This window comes from Ceratina calcarata, unplaced genomic scaffold (genome assembly GCF_001652005.2).
Source record: "Ceratina calcarata isolate Rehan_Ccalc_2016 unplaced genomic scaffold, ASM165200v1 scaffold368.2, whole genome shotgun sequence".
NCBI lineage: Eukaryota > Metazoa > Arthropoda > Insecta > Hymenoptera > Apidae > Ceratina > Ceratina calcarata.
Window position 1 is genome coordinate 947,400 of NW_017159898.1, and position 22,307 is coordinate 969,706.

Genomic DNA, 22,307 nt, shown 5'->3' on the forward strand with positions numbered 1-22,307 from the left:
TGCGGATATAGATAATGTATTATTAAAAGAACTAATTCAAACAAATGTAAGTGTGTGTTGCGGATGTTCTGAATGAAAAAATAATACAAAAGAAAAACAAGAATTTAATTATTGTATTATTTTTGTTGGACTATTTCATCTATGTGCTGTACATAGTTCGTGATTTATCCCTTCCCTTAAGGAAATAGAGTGGGTGGGGAGGCGGCAGCCATATTATCAGTGAGGTGTCAGTCAGTATTGTCTGAACGTGACAGGATTTTTGGGTGTGGATCATACAATTTCCTGCCGTTTTCTCTAACGGGTATTAGTGCAAGTGCAAGTGCCACCGGCCTACCGTGAATGTGGCACATGTGTCGTAGAATTTATATCTTATAATCAGAATAATGTAAGTTCTGCATATTCAGTTGTAGATTAGCATTAAATCGGATATAATACTTACATACAAATATATTTTGTACGCATACATTTTTGTTCGAATATTTTGTTATTCTTTAAGCACCTTCATATATTTTTAAACATTCACGTTTCAATATTGTTTCACGTATGCATTTATGATTAAATCTTTACCTATATATGTAGATTATAATTTTGAAAAGTAATACTTCTCTTACGTAGACAATCACCTCAGAAGTAACTTCTTTTTTCTAACGTAGTCATTTCTATTATAAATACCTTTTACTCGTTCGATCAATACATATGTACATTTCACTTATTACGATAGGTAAATATATTTGCTTCATAGTTTCATTTTTTGTGGGTGATACGTTTTGTTTCAACGTTCTTTTCACGTGAAGGATCAACTAGTAAACACATCGACATGTATAATTTATTTCTTAAAGTAGAGTATCTTAGCAATCAATTTTATAATCACGTACATGTATATACTTTTATTGCAACGCGGAATGCTCGATATATCTCGTGAATCATTTAGCAATCACCTTCTATCCTTTGAAATAAAACGAAACGACAAAGATGGGATACGAGATTACATTTCTGTTAATCCTACGCATTTCTAGCTAACCTCAGCAATCATGTACAATACTTCACGCTACATCATACTAGTACTAGTATTCACATATAATGACATATTCACAAATTCTTTAAATACTTTCCCGATGACTGAACTTTTCGAGTCAGATTATTTTCGTCCTTACTCAACATAATTTTTAACAACTAATATATTAAGATCAAAAGATTAGTTCGCTTCTTATTAATATAATTCACAACATTATAAGTCATGTGATAATTATAAAATAAAATTGTGTCACCAGTAGATATATTTTCCTATTGGAATGATACGAATTTCCTGTGAATGAGCAACCTTGAAATATGCTTCAAAACACGATTCCTTGTTTCTTATCATCACTCTTCTCTTCATTCTTTAGATCGCGTTCAAATTTTTACCTCATGACATGTGTCGCGCTCACTCACATTTACTTAGAATTTTTTCCATTCTTCTGTACAAGCATTTTACGTTCAAAACATGTGTACATTCGATTATTCCTCTCTATGTGAATTATGTCTACTTCAAATTGAACTAGAATTTTACCAATTTACAAGGTAATCGCGCGTTTTTTGCCATTCGCGTAAACGGAAACTCGATGATCAAATATTTTAGACTTCGGACGCAGTAGTCGAAAATGGAAACTTTATTAATAGATACGTTTTATCTTTATACTTCGCGGAAAGTTGGACGGATACGGTGCATAGAGCTTTTTTACTATCATTGACAAAAGTTAGGAGAGATATCAACAGTTCAACGGACGTAGGAGTCCTCGATAAAAGGGGAATGCTAGACGCAGTATGCAGGCACTCCTTGCTCCTAGCGGATGTCGGTCACGCGGGTTTACATACATTATAACCTGTCTCTTCTTCCAATATGGAGACTTACTGTACGCAGTACTATATAGACGTTTCAATCCTATTTCTTTTCTTTAAAACATGACTTCGCAATATTTCACTTAATTCGCTAGGTGGGAGCTACTGGCAGTTATATATAATAATTATGCCATAATTCATTGCTATCATGTTGTTATTAAATATCTATCATGATCGTATCTATCATAAAAGTATGTACCTTCTGATAGCTAGTGAATAAACAGATATACTTTAATATACTGTGTGGATAATTTAATAAATAAGGCAGAAAGGCACGAGTTTCTAATAATCCTTGAGAATGTCAACAAAGCATTTTGTGATATTAGTATCGTAGATACAGTATGGATGCCATTAATTTAAATTCATTTTTGTTTCAGATTAATATTTCCACCGTCGAGTAGGAAGAAAACGAAACTGTCAAAATGCCGAAAACGGTATGTGTATTTCGTTAGAAATTTAAATTGTGTTTAGAGAGATTGTATACAATTAGAATAGAATACGTGTATCAGTACTTCAGTAATTTATTATATTATTTACATACCTATCAAATCGCAGTGACGAGGAACTAATTTCTGCCATACGGAGAGTTCTTTCCTTGTACCATTATGTACGTCAGAGAGAAAATCATGTCAGCAAATTGTATGCGTAATCATTTGATCACATTTTGAATCAAATAACGTTGATCGCGTCGATGAACGCAGGAACCGTTCATTGTTGAGAAGTTCTTCCGTACACCCGGTATTTTAACGCAACGCTGATTGGCTACAGCTATACGCACCGGCTTCCTCACGTGACCACTTTTACCTTGTCTCTTTTCCTTTTGCGACTTTACCTATGATTCGGAAAGAGAGGGACAACGATGCATCGCCTTGTGAGAGGAAAAAGTGGGGGGAAAGACCCGCTGCCGGTTGCACTTGCCCCTTTAGCCCATTGTCTGAGACGTCGGACTTCGGGCCGGCAAAAGCTGACAGTCGAACGTTCAAATTCGTACGATATTGAGTGCTTTCCTCGGGTTTCAACGGTGCACAGAGTTCCAAAAATTCACAGTGTCCCATTAAAATATTTCATTCATCTTTGCTGCTGCTAATATAGAATCCGTGATACTAAATCGATTCATACCTTCTCTCAACGGTTTACGGTTTGCTCTCGTTTGAATTCGCGTTCTTGTATGATCGCAGCCATGGTTGCCGGTGCTAAAATGGTAAGCGTTTCTGTGATTCGGTTGTTATTTTACAGAATCGTTTGCGATAATCTGCCTTCTCTAATTGATAGGGATTCAAATTATTGTTGGTTTACGAATTATTTATCCTTTTCTAAGCGTAAATGTATAACACATTCATGAATGAAGAGGGTTAGAAACTTAGAAGTAGCGTCCTATCTATCGGGTGAAATGCACAGATTTATCTTAACATACACATTTTCGGTTTCTTTCTTTGCCTATGAAGATGAACGTCAGGGTGACGACGATGGACGCCGAACTGGAGTTCGCGATCCAGCAGACAACAACTGGGAAACAACTGTTTGACCAGGTTGTAAAAACGATCGGACTCCGCGAGGTGTGGTTTTTCGGTCTTCAGTACACGGACACTAAAGGCGATCTGACGTGGATCAAATTATACAAAAAGGTAGGATGACAGGTTATTTATTTACTAATTTTCTCAATTGTCCACGAGATGGTACTTTTAAGAACGTAAATAATTTAGAGCTTACCTAGAGTTGCTTCAGCGTGAAACATGATCTGTTATTTCCTCATCTCTTGCCATGTATTCACTGCTTTTTTTCAAAGGTATTTAGTGTGATTTGTATTTAAGTAGGAAAATTGCTTTCACGAGATAAATGTTCGTAAGACACGTGAAGCAGTACGTACTGCGTGTAAATAACTTTGCTGGTTGGTTACTTTAGAAAATATAGGTGTATATCATTTAATTCTTTCCACAAGTTAAGATCAGAAGATTCTTCCGATTAAACCTCGTTCTAATAAAATTGTAGCAGAAAACATTGAATTCTTATCGAACAAAATTCTCTCCCTTGTTACACAAATGTTATAAACAATTATTAGGGTCTTAAAATGCAATGAATATTCTTATTCAGTATGCATGGTTTTGTGGTTCTATACAAACTTTTGTTTTCAATTATTCATCAATGACATGCAATAAACATTTATGTTAAGTTGAAAAGAGCGCGTGGCTGATATTGATTGCATTCACGACCAGACGTTTACGTTAACTCGATAAAAAGTGACCTAGGGAGAGATGTGACGCTGGATGCTGATGTCATCGACTTTCGTACATTTGTTATGTACAATTTTAGGCTTGACGCAGACTTATCTTTGAACACTGTATAACCGATATTTCACTCGTCGAAAATAGAAGTACTTATTGTGTTTAAAAAGTCGTAAATTTTGTACGATAGGCTAAATGTAGTATTTCTGCTTAATTATACGTGACTTAAGCTTCTACACGATTTGAAGTACAGTTACGGCCAAGTAGATGTTCCATTTGCTTTCACTCTGGTTGACGTGTAGACGTATCTTCACCTTGACACAGTCGCGTTTGTCCTCGCGTCGTCATTTCTTCTATGAGTTTCAACATTTGTGCGTACTGATTAAACGTGACCACATTTTGAGATATCTCACTTTCAATTATATACACATATACATGCGTACCTGCTATTTTCCCTTTGTTCTCGTTCTTTTAATGAGAAGTATGCCGGGTATTATTACCGATCGCAAAATAAGATTCGTGTATTGTTGAAGTATGCGATTGCCTGGTGAAATTTAACTTGATTGCACATGGAAACGGGAAAACCATCGAGGTTTTACTAGGAAATATCTATTAACAGGAATCTTTTGCGGTTTTGAGATTTATTTATGAATTTTTTATTTCACTGAAGGATATTCCTTACCTTCCCTATGCATTTCTGGGTAATTGGGAATTATTAATTCTAAATAACTAGTCTTGTGTTTTGTTCTTTCGAACAGAAACTAGGCTTTAGTTGTGCTTGTATCAAGTATAAATTATTTCGGAACTTGAATAACGGGAAATACAAGAAACTACTATAACTTTATCATTTCAACGATTGTGGAATGACTTATGAAATAGATCAAAGACTGAAGTAGAAGTTTCTTTTTACTTCTTAAATACTTTTAGTAATTCATTTGATTAAAAGTAGGAATTACGTAAAGTAATTATGCTTTTCATTAGTTTTCATTGTTACAAGTGACAATGAACGATCCTACTGTAACATGTACATTAGCATAACAATATGTAGGATGGAAGTAAAGCAGCCTATAGCGGCCATTACTATTCTGTAGAAAATGTAGTATCCTTAATGTATCGAGTGTGATCACTTCGTTGTATATCTCTAGAAATGGGAAGAAGTGATACATTCTTTATTTCTTATGAAGACATTAAATATGTATTTTGTTCCTTATCTAATCTAATCAATTAATTGCCTTATGATGTACTATTGGAATTGTATTATTGGAAAGTCCAGAATTTTGAACACATATTCGAGGTATAAATTGTTAAAAAAATGGTACGATTTTATATATTGTTTTGTCCTGGAAAGTTTGTGCGTTGGAGAAAATCTATTAGTTGGCAGTGTAGCAAATTCGTTGATCCGTTATAAAAAAAAGGGGTAAAGAGAAATGTGTCGCTTACTCCTCGAACCGCTAAGTGATACCCCAGTATGGAGAGGCTAGTACGTATCCGGTTGGGTTCAGTAGACTTTTTCTTTAACAACTAGTGAACGATTACACGCAGCCGGAAAATGCGATAACGAGGGTGGTGAAGAAAAAGCTGAGGAAGAAAGTTCGAAAGCTGAGAGGTCGCTCGGACTCGGACACGGACGACGACGAGTTTGAGGATGACCTGGTAAGCGACGAGAAGAGAGACTCTGGTTTCTCACGTTCGGAGATTCTTCAGCGTGGAAATTGGAAGGAAGGTTTCGAATGAATCGAGAGAGAGAGAGAGAGAGAGAGAGAGAGAGAGAGAGAGAGCGAGCGCGCGCGTAAGAGTCGGTAGTAAAGACAAATAGGTTAGCGTTCTTCAAACTCTGGTCAAGAGAGAACACGTTCGCTTAGGAAACTTGATGAATACTTATAACTTTATGGCGATAATGAATTTTTGTAGAATGGGGTTGTGTAGGTTATTTCTTCATATTGAACCGTATAGGCAATCTTGTTGATAAGACAAATTCCGGAACAATAGTAATTCTTTTTCATTTGATAGTCACGAACTGTAATAAAAATGTTAGATGAAAGGAAAACATTGAATCCATAGTTGTAGCTATTCTCCCTTCAGGTCTGTGAAATTATTTGGGAAGAACAATTTGATTACTTAATTATTTTATTTTCTAGTACTATATTACTCTAAATATATGATTAAAATGCAGTTACTTCGCAGTAGAGCAATCGTGATGATAGTGAGCAAAAAAAAATGAGTAAGTAAATCGGACGTGATTTTTCTGTTAGGTAGTAGCAATCGATGTTCAGCTTTCTAAAGAACGTTATATTCCAATCCGGTTGCGGAGCACCGGTTTGCATTTTTCTTCGTGTTTCCGTACATTCTATTTAACGCTTGGTTTGATCAGCGTTCACAATGTAATCTATCTTTTAAAACATTACGCTTCCTCGGAAAACCTCAGTATCAAACCGTGTTATCTTCGTGCTTTCGAACGATATAACGATTACGTTACTTTTTGAGAGTGTATGTTTCGTAAAGTAAATTGTGGCGCTACGAAATGAGAGATGTCGTCAACTGGTCTTTAGAGGAATATGGCTTATCAATCGTGCTCCGCAGGTGCGATAAAAGAAAATAATTGAGCAGAGAACGAGCACATTCCGTCGTGCATTATATTCGTAGAGGCGGGGACTGTTTTTATCAACGGGTTCAGCCGCAAGTGCGTTACGTCAATTGCATGAAAATAACGCGACTGATGACTCATTACGTAGGCACCATTTAAGGAAATCGAGAAGACCGTCCTCCCGTTGACTTCATCCTAAAATCTAGTCACCTCTGTCGCTGTATGGCCTTGTTAAATGTGCTCGTGGCCTGGTTATTACTCAGGAAAACAAAAACGTGTACATAAATGTGTAATTAGTGCGTACAGCATGAACGTACAGTTTTTCCGCAGCTTTATGAATAGAGATTCGAACATGGGTTTGATAAATCGTCTGTAGGTTCGCGGAGGGAAAGAGTTGTATGATGATAGGCCGAACTAAAATTCTCTATAAATGAATATAAATAAATCTTTCTTGATAAATATCCATTTGATGAGTACAATGAATGCATATTACATTTGGGTAATGTTTAGTTAATGTTTAGCTCTTGTTGTCTTGCGTTTAGGCAGTTTTGCCTGTATGTTTATTTGCCAATATGTTTATATTGACTACGATCACATAATGTGAAATCGTTATTGCTAGAACTGATATGATAAATAATGTCCTACACGTATCCTTGATACCTCTTTAATCATTTATTACTTACGACAAAAAAGAGCAAAAACACACACAGTCTGTTGAATAAGTTATATATTAAAAATCAGAATTCTTATACCTTTTTATGAAAGGATAAAAAATTGGGCATACTTGAATATTTCATGAAAGTAATTTTATCCAATAAAATAATAATATTTATTCCTGTGAAAACCAGCTCGGGAAAGTGGTGAAATCAATGTAAATCATCAAGTCTTCTTTTTAGTTATATTGGTAATTTTAGATGAATCCAAATAAACCTGAGTCTATCTCATGAAAAGGAACAATATACAGTTCACGGACTTAGGAATATAGGTATTTGATCTATATGGTCGAAGGATTAGATATACATAGGTATACACGTGGTAGAGTGCGGTTGAATCACGTCAGCCATCTTAGGATTTCGTTTTATGGGGGAAATACAAATTGATACAAAGTTCCTGAAGGAACGTGTTTTGTTGATTCGTAAGAAGTAGAAAGTAATTTTTCCTCAAGAAAAGCCTTTTCCGGGTTGTATCAATTTCCCCATTTCTTTTAACATTCAATTTCAAAAGTAATTATTCATCAAGACATGTCAAAATTAAGAGTATATGTTGCGGCAGAGAAAGGATTCTCTATCTACTTACTTTTGCTCTATTGTACTGCAAGTTTACATTGATTTCATGATTTTTCAGATTTCATCGAGTATAGGGATTCATAGGTTTATTTGAATTCATCTAAAATTACCAATATGACTAAAAGGATAACTTGACGATTTACATTGATGTCATCACTTTCCCAAGCTAGTTTTCACAGGAATGGATATTATTATTTTGTAGGATAAAATTATTTTCATGAAATATTCAAACTTGTCCAGTTTTTTACTTTTTCATGCAAAGGTCAGTTTTTATTGGAGATTTCACAACTTTCACGAGGCCTAATGATGGTTTACTGTGAATAAAAGTATTTTTAATATTTTGTTAAGTGCTGTAGTACTTTACTGTACTGTAGTGTAAGTGAAGTGTACAGTTCAGCGATAGATTAACTCGTATCCGCGAGTATAATTACCATGCATACTCTGACTATATTCGTTCTAAAAAGAGGACAAGTATTTTTAGCAGATTTCGGCGACTTTTTCACAACGATCATTTCGTTCATCTGAAACCATTGGTAGTTTGACGTACCATCTTCGTATAATGTTCAGATTGAACACTGTTACCATAATGAAAGACCGCATTAATGACATTATAGTATTTATTTTTTATACATACTTTCGCGGTTGATACATCACGAATTTTAAGATTATTTATTGGAGGTCATTTCATAGTAATTTCACATGGGTTTATATCTTCAGGTTTATACTACTATACCTTGAGGTCGTCTCCACATGAGACAAGAATGAGATGAATAATGAATTTGTCGCACGCGGTATCCTTATTCCGATTACTTTGCACGTATACATATATTTTTACGCAAGGGACAATGTTAATGTTCTACTTGAGTGCTTAAGCAAAAGACAGTATTAGATACACTGTTAAAATACAACCGCGCGTTTAATCCCTTTAGGAATGCTAATATGCCTAAGCCCGTTTACCTCTTTAGCTTGAAATCAGTGGCTCATACAGATGAATAGTCTTCTTTCTTTCGAAAAACGTCTTTGAATTTCAAAATTTATATTTTACAATACTTCATAAAGAAATGCAAATAATTCTAAAATATTTTGTGACAAATAATACACATTTACGGAGTTCAATTTTTTCTTCAGTCAGATGCAGATTTTATTACAATGTATTCATTCCTTTATATGTGTCCGTTTCCTTTATTTCAATAAAATTTTCAAGGAAATGTAACAAAATTCATTTGCCATGAAATTTTCTAAGAATTGCAAACTCATTGGCGAATGATTTCGAAGAAATGAATTTTATTCAGAAATAGTAGCGGTTCGCAACAAGCCGTGGATCAGTAAGGCGACACAGGTGCGCATACGCTTACCTGTGGACTGTGGCTGGTTATGTAACACGTTACAGACTCCAGCAATTGGCAAACGATATTCCGTGTGCGGCCACGTAGCCAGACGATGTCTCTCTTGTACTTTTTTTTTATCATCTTCAAGACACAGTTGATGTTTAAATTATCGGCGTGTACTGCAAGGACATTCTGATAGTCTGTTGTTTATAAGTCTCGTCTATTTCTGCATTTGATCTGTATGGAATGTCTGCAGCTATATAAGATCGAATCTCGAATAAATTAGAGTGTAACGTTACCGTCTACTATAATTTATCATAAAGTAAGATCGAAAAGCACTGTATCCTATGAGATTCCATTTAATTCTTGCGTTTGGCTAGATTTAGATATAATGAAAATTTTTTCGTAAAAACGAGACTGCTGCAATTCACTTTAACAGGTGATCGCATCTGATCTCATGTGCTTGAGTTCTTGACTCACTTTATATAAATAGAAATGCGAAACGTGAATCAACGCAAACAATAAAATATATTACAGATATTTCGTAATTACATCACACTGGAGAATTTTGATAAATTACGAGATATAAACTCCTCAAAATTCGGTGAATTTTGCATTGGATAGAAATATAATCCGAGAAAAGTCGTGAGATTAATATTAAGGTGAAATGTATGAAGATAAAAGTTATCTCTCATAGCTTTATTTGTTGATGATGAAACGAACATTTAAAATCTTAAGTATAACGTTATTTATACCTTGGGGCATACTTAGTAACCTGTGGCGACAAACGAAACGCTATAAATTAAATTATTCCTGGTACTTACGTGTATCGTTTAATGCGATTAACCAGCTGAATCATAAGATAAAATTCGTTATATATTTAATAACGTATGCTTTATCTGCGACGTGAGATTATGCATTTATATTGGAATTCTTTTCTTCTTTCTCTCTTACTTTTTCCAAAGCAGAAAAATATAAGTATCCTTGAACATCGTGACTCACATCATGTTTTTAGAGTATACACTTACAATGGCATTATACCAATTGATTTATTAAATAAATGCATAATTCTATTCATTCGCACAGTAATTTATGAAAAAATTGGTGATTGGTTGACAGATTTTTCTCTTTTCTATAATTTTTTCACTTCTTATTGTGTATATGCACACATGAAATTATTAATAGTATTGAATACGACTTGCTAATTTTAATTGATATCTTCTTTAACGAAGTATTAATTAATTAGTTGACCAAAATGTATGATGCATTGCTAAATTTAAGACGGTATGCGTATCGGATTAGTACCTATGTGTAAACTAAACTTACTAAACAATGTACTAAACTGATGGTAGCATTCGAGAGTGTATCCTACAGTTTTAGTAGATTAATTTTGTTGGTTTGCTATGTGTGTGTAAGATGAGTAATAGAACGTACTTTCCTGAAGTACGGTTTTATCACAAAACAATGATTTTATCATGAAGCATTAGCTTTATAAGGTGTATAGCACATATCTTCATATTGTCCTTTGTCTATCTGTGTGGACGTCTTTGAAATTAATGGGTTTTTGTACGTTTTCCATTTGGGAAGAGGATGACTGAAGTTTCTGACGTATACAGTAATTTTAAAGACGGGCATATGGACAAGACATCATAATCGCTTATTCGTATACTTGAACTTTAACATATTTTTATGCTTTGAACGCATGCCAACCGCAATACTAACAACTGGAAGAGTGGACTATTTCCGTTCTTGTCTAGGGTAAGTTACTACAATTTTAATCATGTCGTATAATGAATTATGTGTGTTATACATTACGTCTTCAAGTCGTACAAAGAATAAGGATTATTCGCGCAATTTTACATATAATGCACTAACTATAAGTGTTGCTTTACTATACTCATCATGATACGTGATTTCCATTATGCGTGTGGTTAAGTAATATTTTACATTACGTCGGTTGTGTAATTTCTTGTCTCTTCTATTTAAGTAAAAAATTCTTAATTTGAAAAATGACGAGTGGCGCTGTGAATTTCCTAAAATCTTCTTTTAAATTATTCTCGTACTTTCAATTTTCGTCGACTCCTCGTCCCGTTCTAACTATTGTCTTTAAATTATTTCCGTATGATAAGAATGACAGTATAGCGGACATACATATGTATACTGTATAGATGTTGAGACATGTGTATACATGTTGGGAACAGATATCGGAAGCAGATATTGAAAAAATTCGTAAGGAAGAGAATAAAGTATAGTTGAATAATGCGACAGAAAAAAATATTAATACCAAGCATTTAATATTGTTTCCACTAGAGGAGTTAATAAGTCTCCAAATGACATTCCTGATTTTACGATGTTCACCGTTTTTTATTTGCTTTATTTCTTGGCGACATAAGTAAATGCGGCAAAAACCTATTATTTGCATATCGTCATTTGCCGCATATTATAATAATATTAAATAATTAGCTTACGTGTACTTCTGTTATAATTTCATGGTGCTACCGCGGAGCGTTTTCAAATCGTGACTAGTACGATTTATCGATGTCCTTGAAGCACGTTTCTAATGTCTATCGTACGATACTGAGTTTCAATTCATAGTAGCGCGGTACGTGGCAAACGTATCTACTATGTAAGGATAATGTATTTAAAGAGGCGAAAAATAATTTTTCTTACCAATGTATATGCAACTCGAAGATAAAATTATTTCAAACATGTTATATTTATTATTAGTACGATGTTCAGTAAACTTTGCTAGTCCGTGTTATCAGTAAAACATTCATTAAACCCTTCTAGTTTATCGTAATTCATTCATTGGTATCTAACAACTTTTTTTCGTTTTGATCAGATTAGGTCAGATAGTAGCTTTTATTAAAGTCTACTCATTGAATTGCTTTCCGAGTCAGTGAGTACATATTTTTTAATGGAATTTCATTTCTCAGTTGCAAACTATGTATTAGACCTTGATAATACATCAAGAATAAATTGATACTTGCAGCATAATCCATTGGCCATATCGTAATTCTTCATATTTATTGAGCTGATGATTCATCTCTGACGCGTTGCATGTCCACGAAAATAGCGAGATAAATGAATGATTTTCACGATCCTTTTACCGTCGATTGTTCTGAATTATCTACATGACATACATATATTGGCAAATTGCAGGTGGTTCCGTGCGGCCTTCGAAAATTCTGGCACGTAAGACTATGATTAAAATTTTCTAACGACGTGAATCAAAAGATAATTGCCCCAGCGCCTGGATTAAAATCCTCGAACTAAATTATAACACACTGTTCTTGATTATACTGTTCCTGTCCTGTTCAATAGGATAAGCTTTTAGTGTTTTGCGAGCTCGATTAACGTCGATGAAAAGCCAATTGTTCGGTTCTATACGTTTTCTTGTGTAAATTATGTAATTGTTAATTTTAACCAATTGTTTGCGTAACTGTCCTGGTGCCTATTGACACATTGCAAATTGTATTCGTTATGCATTATCTATTGCTAAATTGAACATGTGTTTCTATTTCACGTGTATAATCATTGATCATCTTCTGTGACTTAAAAAATAACACAATTTTAGATTCACCGATACACGTTGACACGTATTTATTGGACAACAATAATTAATTGAGGATTAATATCTTGGCGCTCGTAAAAAGATAGCTATTTCAATTATTGCTTCTCTCATCACGCATCTGAGGGTTAACGAGATTGACGAACATTTGAAACCTAACGATAAAAAAATAAATAAATAATATTCTCATAATTACATCAGACGTTCACAGCACTTCAACGAACTGACGTCGGTCAAATTATTTAATCAGTTTGATTTATATCTATCATTAGCAAAACGTGCTATTTCTTACTTAATCGATTAAAGAGACTGTTATTAACCGACGTGTCCCGTAAAGATTCGCACGCTTATTATACTTGCAATCGCTATGCACCCCTCAGTATTTATCTTTTTGTTTCAATTATTGTTGTTTTCGTCCTCGTTTCCGTACGTGAAATTATGCAACAGAACAGTAGTATTAATAGTAATTATTAGAAGTCACGATGTCGGCATTGAACTCTGTGTCAGCTCTGGTCAAGGCAGCCGTGTCCAGAGATCCGATTGACACTTCCGTGCGTGGACACTGGCGGATGCAGTTCCGCATTCGCAGTCCAAAGAATGTATTCGTCATAAATAATCGAACACAACTGTGTAATTCATTTGTTTCACGCAATCCTGAACCATGAGTTTTCATTTAAAAACATGGTTTTATTGTGGAAATTTAATGAAAATTACGAGTTGTATTCATATTTAGAAAGAACTGGACCGGCAAAATCCAAGCATTTAAACGTACACTGAAAATGATTAATTATAATTTAATCGACCTCATTCTATGGATCTTAAGATTCCATACATTTTCCTTATTACATTTTTTAAAACGAGTTCTTAATACACGTGCCTTATCATTCAGTAACATTGTAAATATAATGGTGCTCAATTTTCATGTGTGATACAACACGTTTTGAATTTATGTCTTTGTGATAGCAAACAATAGTTAAAATATTTATCTCTTTATCTTTCAATTAGTGTCTTCTTTTCATTCTAAAGTAAAGAAAATTCTATCCAAGGGATTGATTTAATCTATTTTGAATTGAAAAAGGTTGCTATTGAATTTAAGTGAACAATGTATAAGGAATTCTGCAGTTAATTTTATAATCACGTGGAAATAAATAATTCAAATACAGTAAATGTTTCATTTCTAACATTTTTATCAATTGACGTAGATATAGTATGATGTGAAATTGTAAAGTAGTAATTGAAAAGGTGTACTTCCTGCAGTTTAATCTTCCAATTTTCTTTTACGTGCTTTAGATAAGATTATCTATAGTCGCAACTATACGTACACCACTGCAGATAATCATTTTCGTTCAAAGCGTTGTCGTAATCGTCATAACAAGACAACTACACGTTTTACGTTTTCACCTACCGCCTTTGTATCTTTTAGAGATCGATAAAATACCTAATATGGATTTCATGGCGATCATATATTTCCGTGATGTATTCCATTATGTATGAGATTATATCTATCTAAAACTCTACTGTAAATAGAGAGTCCGTTTTCTTATATTGCTGTGACTCCGTAATACACATCACATATAAATAATGCGATAAAAACTTGGTAGATCAAAGATCGTATTGATCATATTTTAATGTAATTTTTACCGTTTATCATCGAATGACGTCATAAGAATTTTTAGTCACATCATTTTGCATGCAAATGTCATTATTCCATCGATATACCGATGAGAAAACACATTTGGCACGTTTTGAAGTAATGGAATGATATACCAGTTTGTTATTTGATTTCCGATCTATTACCTTTGCTCTGGTCAGGCTGAGTTGTTAATCCGTGTGCAAATATCTTAGGTGATGAACCAGGAAGTCAAGAAGGAGACTCCTCTACAGTTCAAGTTCCGCGCCAAGTTCTATCCAGAAGACGTTGCCGAGGAATTGATTCAGGATATTACGTTACGTCTTTTTTACCTTCAGGTATAGGCTTATATAATTAATGTTTTTTGTCGGATACTTAAAAGAAAACTGATCAGTAAAATCCAACGATATACATAGCTCAGAAATTGAACAGTGTCATTTTGAACCTAAATATACGAGTCGATATTAAAGTATTTTTGGATGTTAATTACATTTAGGTAAAGAATGCTATTCTTACGGATGAAATCTATTGTCCTCCGGAAACATCTGTATTGCTAGCCTCCTATGCAGTACAAGCAAAACATGGAGATTACCAGAAAGGTACGTATACTGCTGGTTTTCTGTCAAGTGATCGCTTGCTACCGCAGCGAGTTGTGGACCAACACAAGATGAGCACAGAGGAATGGGAAAGCTCGATTACTAACTGGTGGCAAGAACATCGTGGAATGTTACGCGAAGACGCTATGATGGAATATTTAAAAATCGCTCAAGTAACTATTTGCTGATTTTTTTACTTATTTCTATGTTAACACAGTTTACACGTTACATTTCGTTAATTTTTTTTACAGGATTTAGAAATGTACGGTGTGAATTATTTCGAAATCCGTAATAAGAAAGGTACAGATCTTTGGCTAGGCGTTGATGCCTTGGGCTTAAATATTTACGAGAAAGATGATAAGTTAACACCGAAAATCGGGTTTCCATGGTCTGAGATAAGAAATATCTCATTTAATGAGAAAAAATTCATCATTAAACCAATCGATAAGAAGGCCCCAGATTTTGTATTTTTCGCAACTAGAGTTAAGATTAATAAACGAATTTTGGCATTGTGCATGGGCAATCACGAACTTTATATGCGCAGACGTAAACCTGATACAATTGATGTACAACAGATGAAGGTATTTTTCTTACAATATTGAAAAATACGTTGCAGTTAATAAATTATTCCTGTATCTTAAAAACAATATTTAAAATTTCAAGGCTCAAGCCAGAGAGGAGAAAATCGCCAAGCAGCAACAAAGAGAAAAGTTGCAATTGGAAATAGCTGCAAGAGAACGCGCAGAGAAGAAACAACAAGAATACGAAGAAAGGCTTCGAAATATGGCAGAGGAGATGGATAGGCGGAAAGCCGAATTGACAGAGGCCCAAGAAATGATTCGACGTTTAGAGGAACATCTTAGACAATTACAAGCTGCAAAGGAAGAATTAGAGGATCGCCAGAAGGTATGTACCATGTAATGTAAAATTCAAAATTAACATACCTCTCATGCGTGATATTATTAGGAACTCACGGCTATGATGGAGAAACTTGAACTTTCACATGAAATGGAAGCGGCAGAACGTGCTAAACTTGAACAAGAAATCAAAGCTAAGCAAGAAGAAATACAGCGCATACAATCTGAGGTAGTGGCGAAAGATGCTGAAGCAAGGAGGCTTGAAGAAGTATTTGAAGCTGCCAAGTACGTGACGTCTTTGTACTTTTATGTCTGCAACTACGAGAAGGAATGTTTAGATTGCGAGAAGGAACGCATATTTTAAAATCATAACGTTCTGCATATAGATTGAGGCAAGAGGAAGCTGATCGGCCATATCAAACTAATAACACACCGCATCATCATCATGTTGAAGAAAATGAGGAAGGCGAAGAAGAAGGAGAAGACGAGGTGTCTCATGGTGATGTTACTAAAGATCTTGCAACTGACGAATCGATAATCGATCCAGTCGAGGAACGACGCACTTTAGCAGAAAGAAACGAACGTCTTCATGATCAACTAAAGGTATTAACCTATTTACATATATTTATCATGCTCTGATGAAGTGCATTTCAGTATTACAATATTTTATAATAACAAATGTACGTTTTTTAGGCCCTGAAACAAGATCTTGCACAATCACGCGATGAATCAAAAGAAACTGTCATGGATAAAATTCACAGGGAAAATGTGAAACAAGGTCGTGATAAGTACAAAACACTTCGTGAGATTCGCAAAGGCAATACTAAACGTCGTGTCGATCAATTCGAGAACATGTAAATTATGTATGCATTTGCCTATATTTGTCTGCCTATTTCATCCCGTCTTTGAATTCTCTTCTGCCTTCCTGTACACGTGAAGTCGAGTAATCATGTATTCTACATGAAAAAGACGTACAGATTCTCTTATTGGTTTATACAGAGATCATTTGTAAAAATTCAGGCATGTCATTTTATAATACTTTTTGGAGATATTTCCAGGTATAAGACACTCGATTTACAGCGTCAACGAGTAAAGTTTATAATATGTATTATTATTTTTCGATTTTGATTCTATACTCTGAGGTACAGCTAAGTAAAAAGCTCTCATGATTGGTAAGGAACGCGAAGAGTGAGCAACTTGTGCCGTCTTCCATGTATGCTTCCACATTGATAACTTTTCAATGACTTTGCTTAAAGAAAAGTGTTTATATATTTTTTCATAACAAGCAGTAATTTCTTTTTTAATTTTAATTGCAAGATATTTGACGGTGATTTATAATAGATTCTTTTTGTTTTTTTTTGCTGAAATACCAAGAGAATTACGTTATGCAATTTGTGAATATTATTTTATTTTTGTCCAAGCTCTATATACAAGATCCTGAATACCGGCTATGCAGTATTTTTTTTTTTCGATATATCACAGTCGGTCTTTAAGAATAACATCACGCATGTGACTTTCTCTCTGATTACCTTTTCGTCGTGATCCTTATCATCGTTGCGTATAGTTCATCCTTGATAAGGATTTGCTCGAGGAAACGTTTTGTATTATTATTTACATTACCGTTTTGCTTTTGTTGATGGATTAATATTCTTTTGTCAATAGCGGTCACTATACATTTAACATTTATACATATCGATTCCAGTTTTATCCTGATTTATCATTTTAATATTTACAGCAGCAAACGTAAACAAAGCAATAGATGAATTAATATTTGCATGCAGTATGAAGGAGTCAATAATATTTTTTCAGTAAGTTGTAATTAATCTCTGAATACCAATTTTGAATAGAATAATACAGCAGAAGTGACCGCTTAATTTATGAAATATTCAACGATATCCGTCTTCACAATCATTGTAGAGATCTAAGCACGAGATACGAACTGTTTGCAAAATTATACATATATACTATTTTAGTATGAACGAATTTCAACTACTGTTTAGTGATTTTATATTAAACACACTCGTGGCCTTTATTAATATACATACATTAAAATATTAGATATACTAGAAATCAGTAATATAATATAGCGACGTGTAGGGATATCGCGTGCCTCTTTGTATTGCATACCTTCAACATAAGGTAATTGCGCGGTTCCTAGAAAAATGGGATAATAAGTATCAAGATTCTTAAAAGCATGAGAGCGAATGTGTGCATGAGAGGAGTGAAAGACAATAAAGAATAATATGTACGAAAGATTGGATGTTAGGGGAACTATGATACGTGACTGTCTGGTACGTCATGTAATAATTTTAAAACAACTTTTTTTTAAAAGAAGATGATACTATGCAACAGTCAAATGAATTAAACTAAAGAACGAGGGTCACCATAATAGCCCATATGCTGCCTATTTTTTGACGGAATGCAAACAAAGAGCGTTATTATAATATGACAGTCTTTTTGGCCTTAATAAAACAGGAAACGTACTGAGAAAGTCTGGAAGCTGAACACTTTCGATTCATATTTGGATATATTACTGTCATCACCTGTTGCAAGTAAACATGAAAGCAACAATACAGGAAAAATAACACAATAGATATTTTTTGATTATATTTAATACTACAATTTACAAATTAGTAGTGGTCTATTATTATTGTATTATTATTATTATTATTATTATTATTATTATTATTATTATTATTATTACTATTATAATCAATGATAAAAAATTACTGTTTTTATAAAAACTGAATATTCTACCCATTAAACGCTTGGCAAGGAAGATACTCCTCAGACATTCCAAGAGAAAAAATGATTTGCATAAAATATTTTTCATCTACGTTGGGGTTCCTCGCTCATTTATAAGATTTGTAAAAAATTATTTTTGTTATATAATTACATATGTATATACGTTATACATACACATATATGTCCGAAATGTACTTAAATACATCTAATATTCAAAACTAATATAAAGATGCTTTGTTTATTCACAAACAAAAGAGTCTATAGCAGCCCTAACGTGGATTGTTAAATGATTTATGTTCCTTATGAAGGCAATGAAAACAGAATTATTTTTCCATATATTATAGTTGTAAATATGTAAATTGCCTTGTCAAAATTCTGGCCTTAAACACGATAAAGGTAAATTAGTATCCAACATGCCTTCGTGAGGATATTTAAAGAAATTAAATGGTGTGCATCGCGTTGTCGGTGCTATAATCTTTTGCGATATATCCAAGCGTATAAAATTAAGGTAGGAGGACATGCATTTTTATCATTAAACAAGTTTTTATAATTCTATTTGATGACATTTTTAGATTCCAATATTTATTGCCGAGGATATTTCATTTTTATATTGAGAAAAAAATGGTAGCAGTATTATTGAACAATTGAAATAACAACACATATTTAACACAATATACGATAAAAAGCGCATAGACATTGTATTTTATTGAGAACATTATTATTTGTTGGTGCGAGGATGTGTGAAAAATCACTTGTACTTTGCTGAGAAGTTAGACATTGTTTAAATAAAAAAAAGATCATATCACATGCGTTAGGTATATTATCAGAATCCTAATTCCCCTCTTTTTGGCTTTGGTAAAAGTATCTTCAAATTGAAAAGTGCATAACTTTCATTGCTGGTAGTTCCAGCATTAACTTAAAATAAATATCTCTGATCTTCAAAGTCTCTAAGTTCTATACTGTTTTATAATAGCTGACGAATTGTGTTCCCATTTCGGTGACGTTTTCTTACCGCGATTTAAAATCGCCCGCGCCTACCACGTGACAGTTGCATTTATTAAACACCTGTTTACATTGTAAATGGCAACAGCGCACGAATATTACGCTGTGCACCTGCGCTTAGTTCTTGAGGGGTGGACTGGGTGGACATCGACGCGTTACGTTGGCTGTGAGGTGTGTGTTATTTACAAAGAATGTTACGTTACGATAATCAAAGTAATTCTGCACAAAATCCTTTTTCCGGGTCGTCCGACGACGATACTGGTTATGTTAGGTGAGTCTTCTTTTGATGTTTGCTCCACCACGTGGTTCGCGCAACTCAAAATGTTATAAAGACAGCACCGGCAAGATTTGCGATTGTTACGATGTCTGTTTTGTTTACTTGTCATTATCTTTCAATTTCTTACGATTTTGATTGTTGACAAGCGTAAATGAATTATCAATACGTGCTTGCAATGAACGACGACATAGAATTGTATTGCGTACGTTTATGATCTATCTAATGTCGCTTTCACTAAGATGACATTCGTCAATTATTTTGTTACCGATTAATTAATTGGCATTTGGCCGTGGCAAAGTGTCAACATACGATTAAAAGTGATCTGCGAGAATGACACAAAAGTAATCATTGTATACTCTATATCGGGATGCGTGGTTAATTCCATATGAATGCCACTTAGAGTGCTTGGTAATTTAATATCTACAATACTTGTTATATACAACATCCTACAATTGCTGCTTCTGCCAATTTGAATTGACGACATACTTATGCACACGCATTAAGACATTTTCATATATACGATTAAATCATATCATGTATTTAAGTCGAAATGACAATGTTAAATATATAGTTTTAATTAGTTCTGCCGTCTACAATCCCATAAAGGTAGACTTATTTTCAAAGCATCAGAACTTTTGACTAAACTATTAAATACTACAAGAAAATCTTTATTACACGTAATGATCAATGTTTTTTGTACTGATTTAAACACGTATGTACTTGTGTAATAATACAGATTTAGATTTTTGTATTTTATGACATGATGTATATAAGTACATACATGCATTTACAGTAAAAAGGGTTCGAGCAGTCCAACAAGCGAATTCGACGATTCAATTCAAGCGATGTGCGATATTTACGGACAGACACCACCGAGAACTCGTCTGAATCGCAAGAAACGTTACATGAAGCAGAAGTTCGGGGGGTAAGTTTAAACACTATTTCTATTCCAAGGTTTCTAACAGTCTATTTTTCCAGTATATTTTCCTAAATCACTTTGATTATTCACACGCGTTCTTAGTTTGAGTAAACGAAGAAAGTCTGAGTTTCTAAAGAACTTAGTAAGTGTTTGAAAAGGAGCATTCTAACATTCTACTTGTATATGTCACGACTTCTTAAAGTAGCATGTTCGAATCTTAAAAGTTGCTCTTTTTTATAATATGTTTCTAAATACGTTTATCTGATGCAATACTTTCTTTCACAAAAAACAGTGCTAACACTGTAAACTGTTTTCTTTGTAACAAAGTTGAAAATTAATAAATGATTAGCATTTAAATAGACTTTGTACGTTACATACTAATATGAATACGCAGCCTCAGTGCAATGCAAGTGTTTCAAGAAATATACCATAAATCACCTTTGTTTGTGGAATTAACTAAAAATAGAATTTCTTAAGATATCTTCAGTTTCGTGACCTTACGTTAAGATGTATTTATTCATTAGTATAAGATGTTGATATGATTCCAATGTTTATGCCATATCTTATTTAAACGGACACAAAGATCGTTCTTATTAGGGAAACGAGATCTTTAGAAAAAGAAGCTCCATCGAAAGCAACGATTCGCAGACGAAATACTCTAGATTCTATCATTTTTAACGAAATGTGCGATAAAGCAGACAAAGATTGCGCAAACGACGTGAATGATGAAATAGTGAAGGATCGAAAATCTAAACGGAGCCTGAAAGTGTTGCGAGGAAGCGAGAGGGACTTAAAACTTGATATGGATGCGGCTTATAGTTATGCTGAAAAATTTGATCATTGCCAAGCGACGACTCCTAATCATATGAAGGTACAGAGTACCGAATGATGATGGAATTAGTGGAATTTAAAACGCTCTTGGTTATTGTCCAAACGTAATACTAATGGAAAGTATTTACAGATTGAAACTCGAAATAGGTTTCGCAGTCTTCGATCGAAGCCTGTTGATATAGAAGAGAAAAAGGCTGATTTTAATATTTATGACCTAGGTTTAATTTTGGACGATAAGGAACCAAACACGCAATCACCGAAAACGCAAAGTCTTACAGAACGAAAAATATTTCATGATACATTTTCCTTTTTAATTACATTGGTATGGGAATTATTGATGGCAATAAAAAGTATGTTTATATTTTAGTCTTTCATTTTTTGAAATTGTTACTACAATTCTTAGGGAAGTACTGAACGTAATTGTCGACGTCAAATGAGTCATGAAGAAACCCGTTGGCAAAACGAATTGAAAGATTTGATCTGGCTAGAGTTACAAGCTCATCATGCTGATCGCAGTCCAATGGCTCAAGATGAATACCTTTGTAAACAACGTGAGGCTGTGGAAGGTTTACTTAAAGAAA

The 22,307-nt window shown here is 33.9% G+C and overlaps 2 protein-coding genes across 8 annotated transcripts in view; both read left to right on the plus strand.

The window, feature by feature from the left end:
- The first annotated feature begins 208 nt into the window (after positions 1-208).
- Positions 209-18,443, plus strand: Moe (moesin). 7 transcript variants are annotated; one of them, XM_018025772.2, is made up of 11 exons: positions 2,810-3,079; positions 3,324-3,503; positions 5,643-5,753; positions 11,030-11,056; positions 14,715-14,837; positions 14,996-15,268; positions 15,347-15,676; positions 15,759-16,001; positions 16,062-16,237; positions 16,339-16,555; positions 16,646-16,810. In XM_018025772.2, the coding sequence occupies exons 1-11, from the start codon at positions 3,047-3,049 to the stop codon at positions 16,808-16,810; spliced, it is 1,878 nt and encodes a 625-aa protein (XP_017881261.1). In that variant the 5' UTR covers positions 2,810-3,046. The 7 variants fall into 7 exon arrangements, with proteins under 7 accessions (XP_026669943.1, XP_017881261.1, XP_017881263.1 ...); XM_026814142.1 differs by lacking the exons at positions 2,810-3,079; positions 5,643-5,753; positions 11,030-11,056 and adding exons at positions 209-385; positions 2,256-2,312; XM_018025774.2 differs by lacking the exons at positions 5,643-5,753; positions 11,030-11,056 and adding an exon at positions 12,461-12,493.
- Positions 18,444-19,816: 1,373 nt separating this feature from the next.
- The window catches only part of Mekk1 (mitogen-activated protein kinase kinase kinase 4), an 8,688-nt gene continuing 6,197 nt past the window's right edge, over positions 19,817-22,307 (plus strand). The window contains exons 1-5 of the mRNA XM_018025815.2: positions 19,817-19,970; positions 20,770-20,901; positions 21,493-21,766; positions 21,857-22,048; positions 22,130-22,307. Coding sequence (XP_017881304.1) covers positions 19,891-19,970; positions 20,770-20,901; positions 21,493-21,766; positions 21,857-22,048; positions 22,130-22,307 — 856 coding nt within the window. The 5' untranslated portion in view covers positions 19,817-19,890. The remainder of the gene's footprint in view (positions 19,971-20,769; positions 20,902-21,492; positions 21,767-21,856; positions 22,049-22,129) is intronic.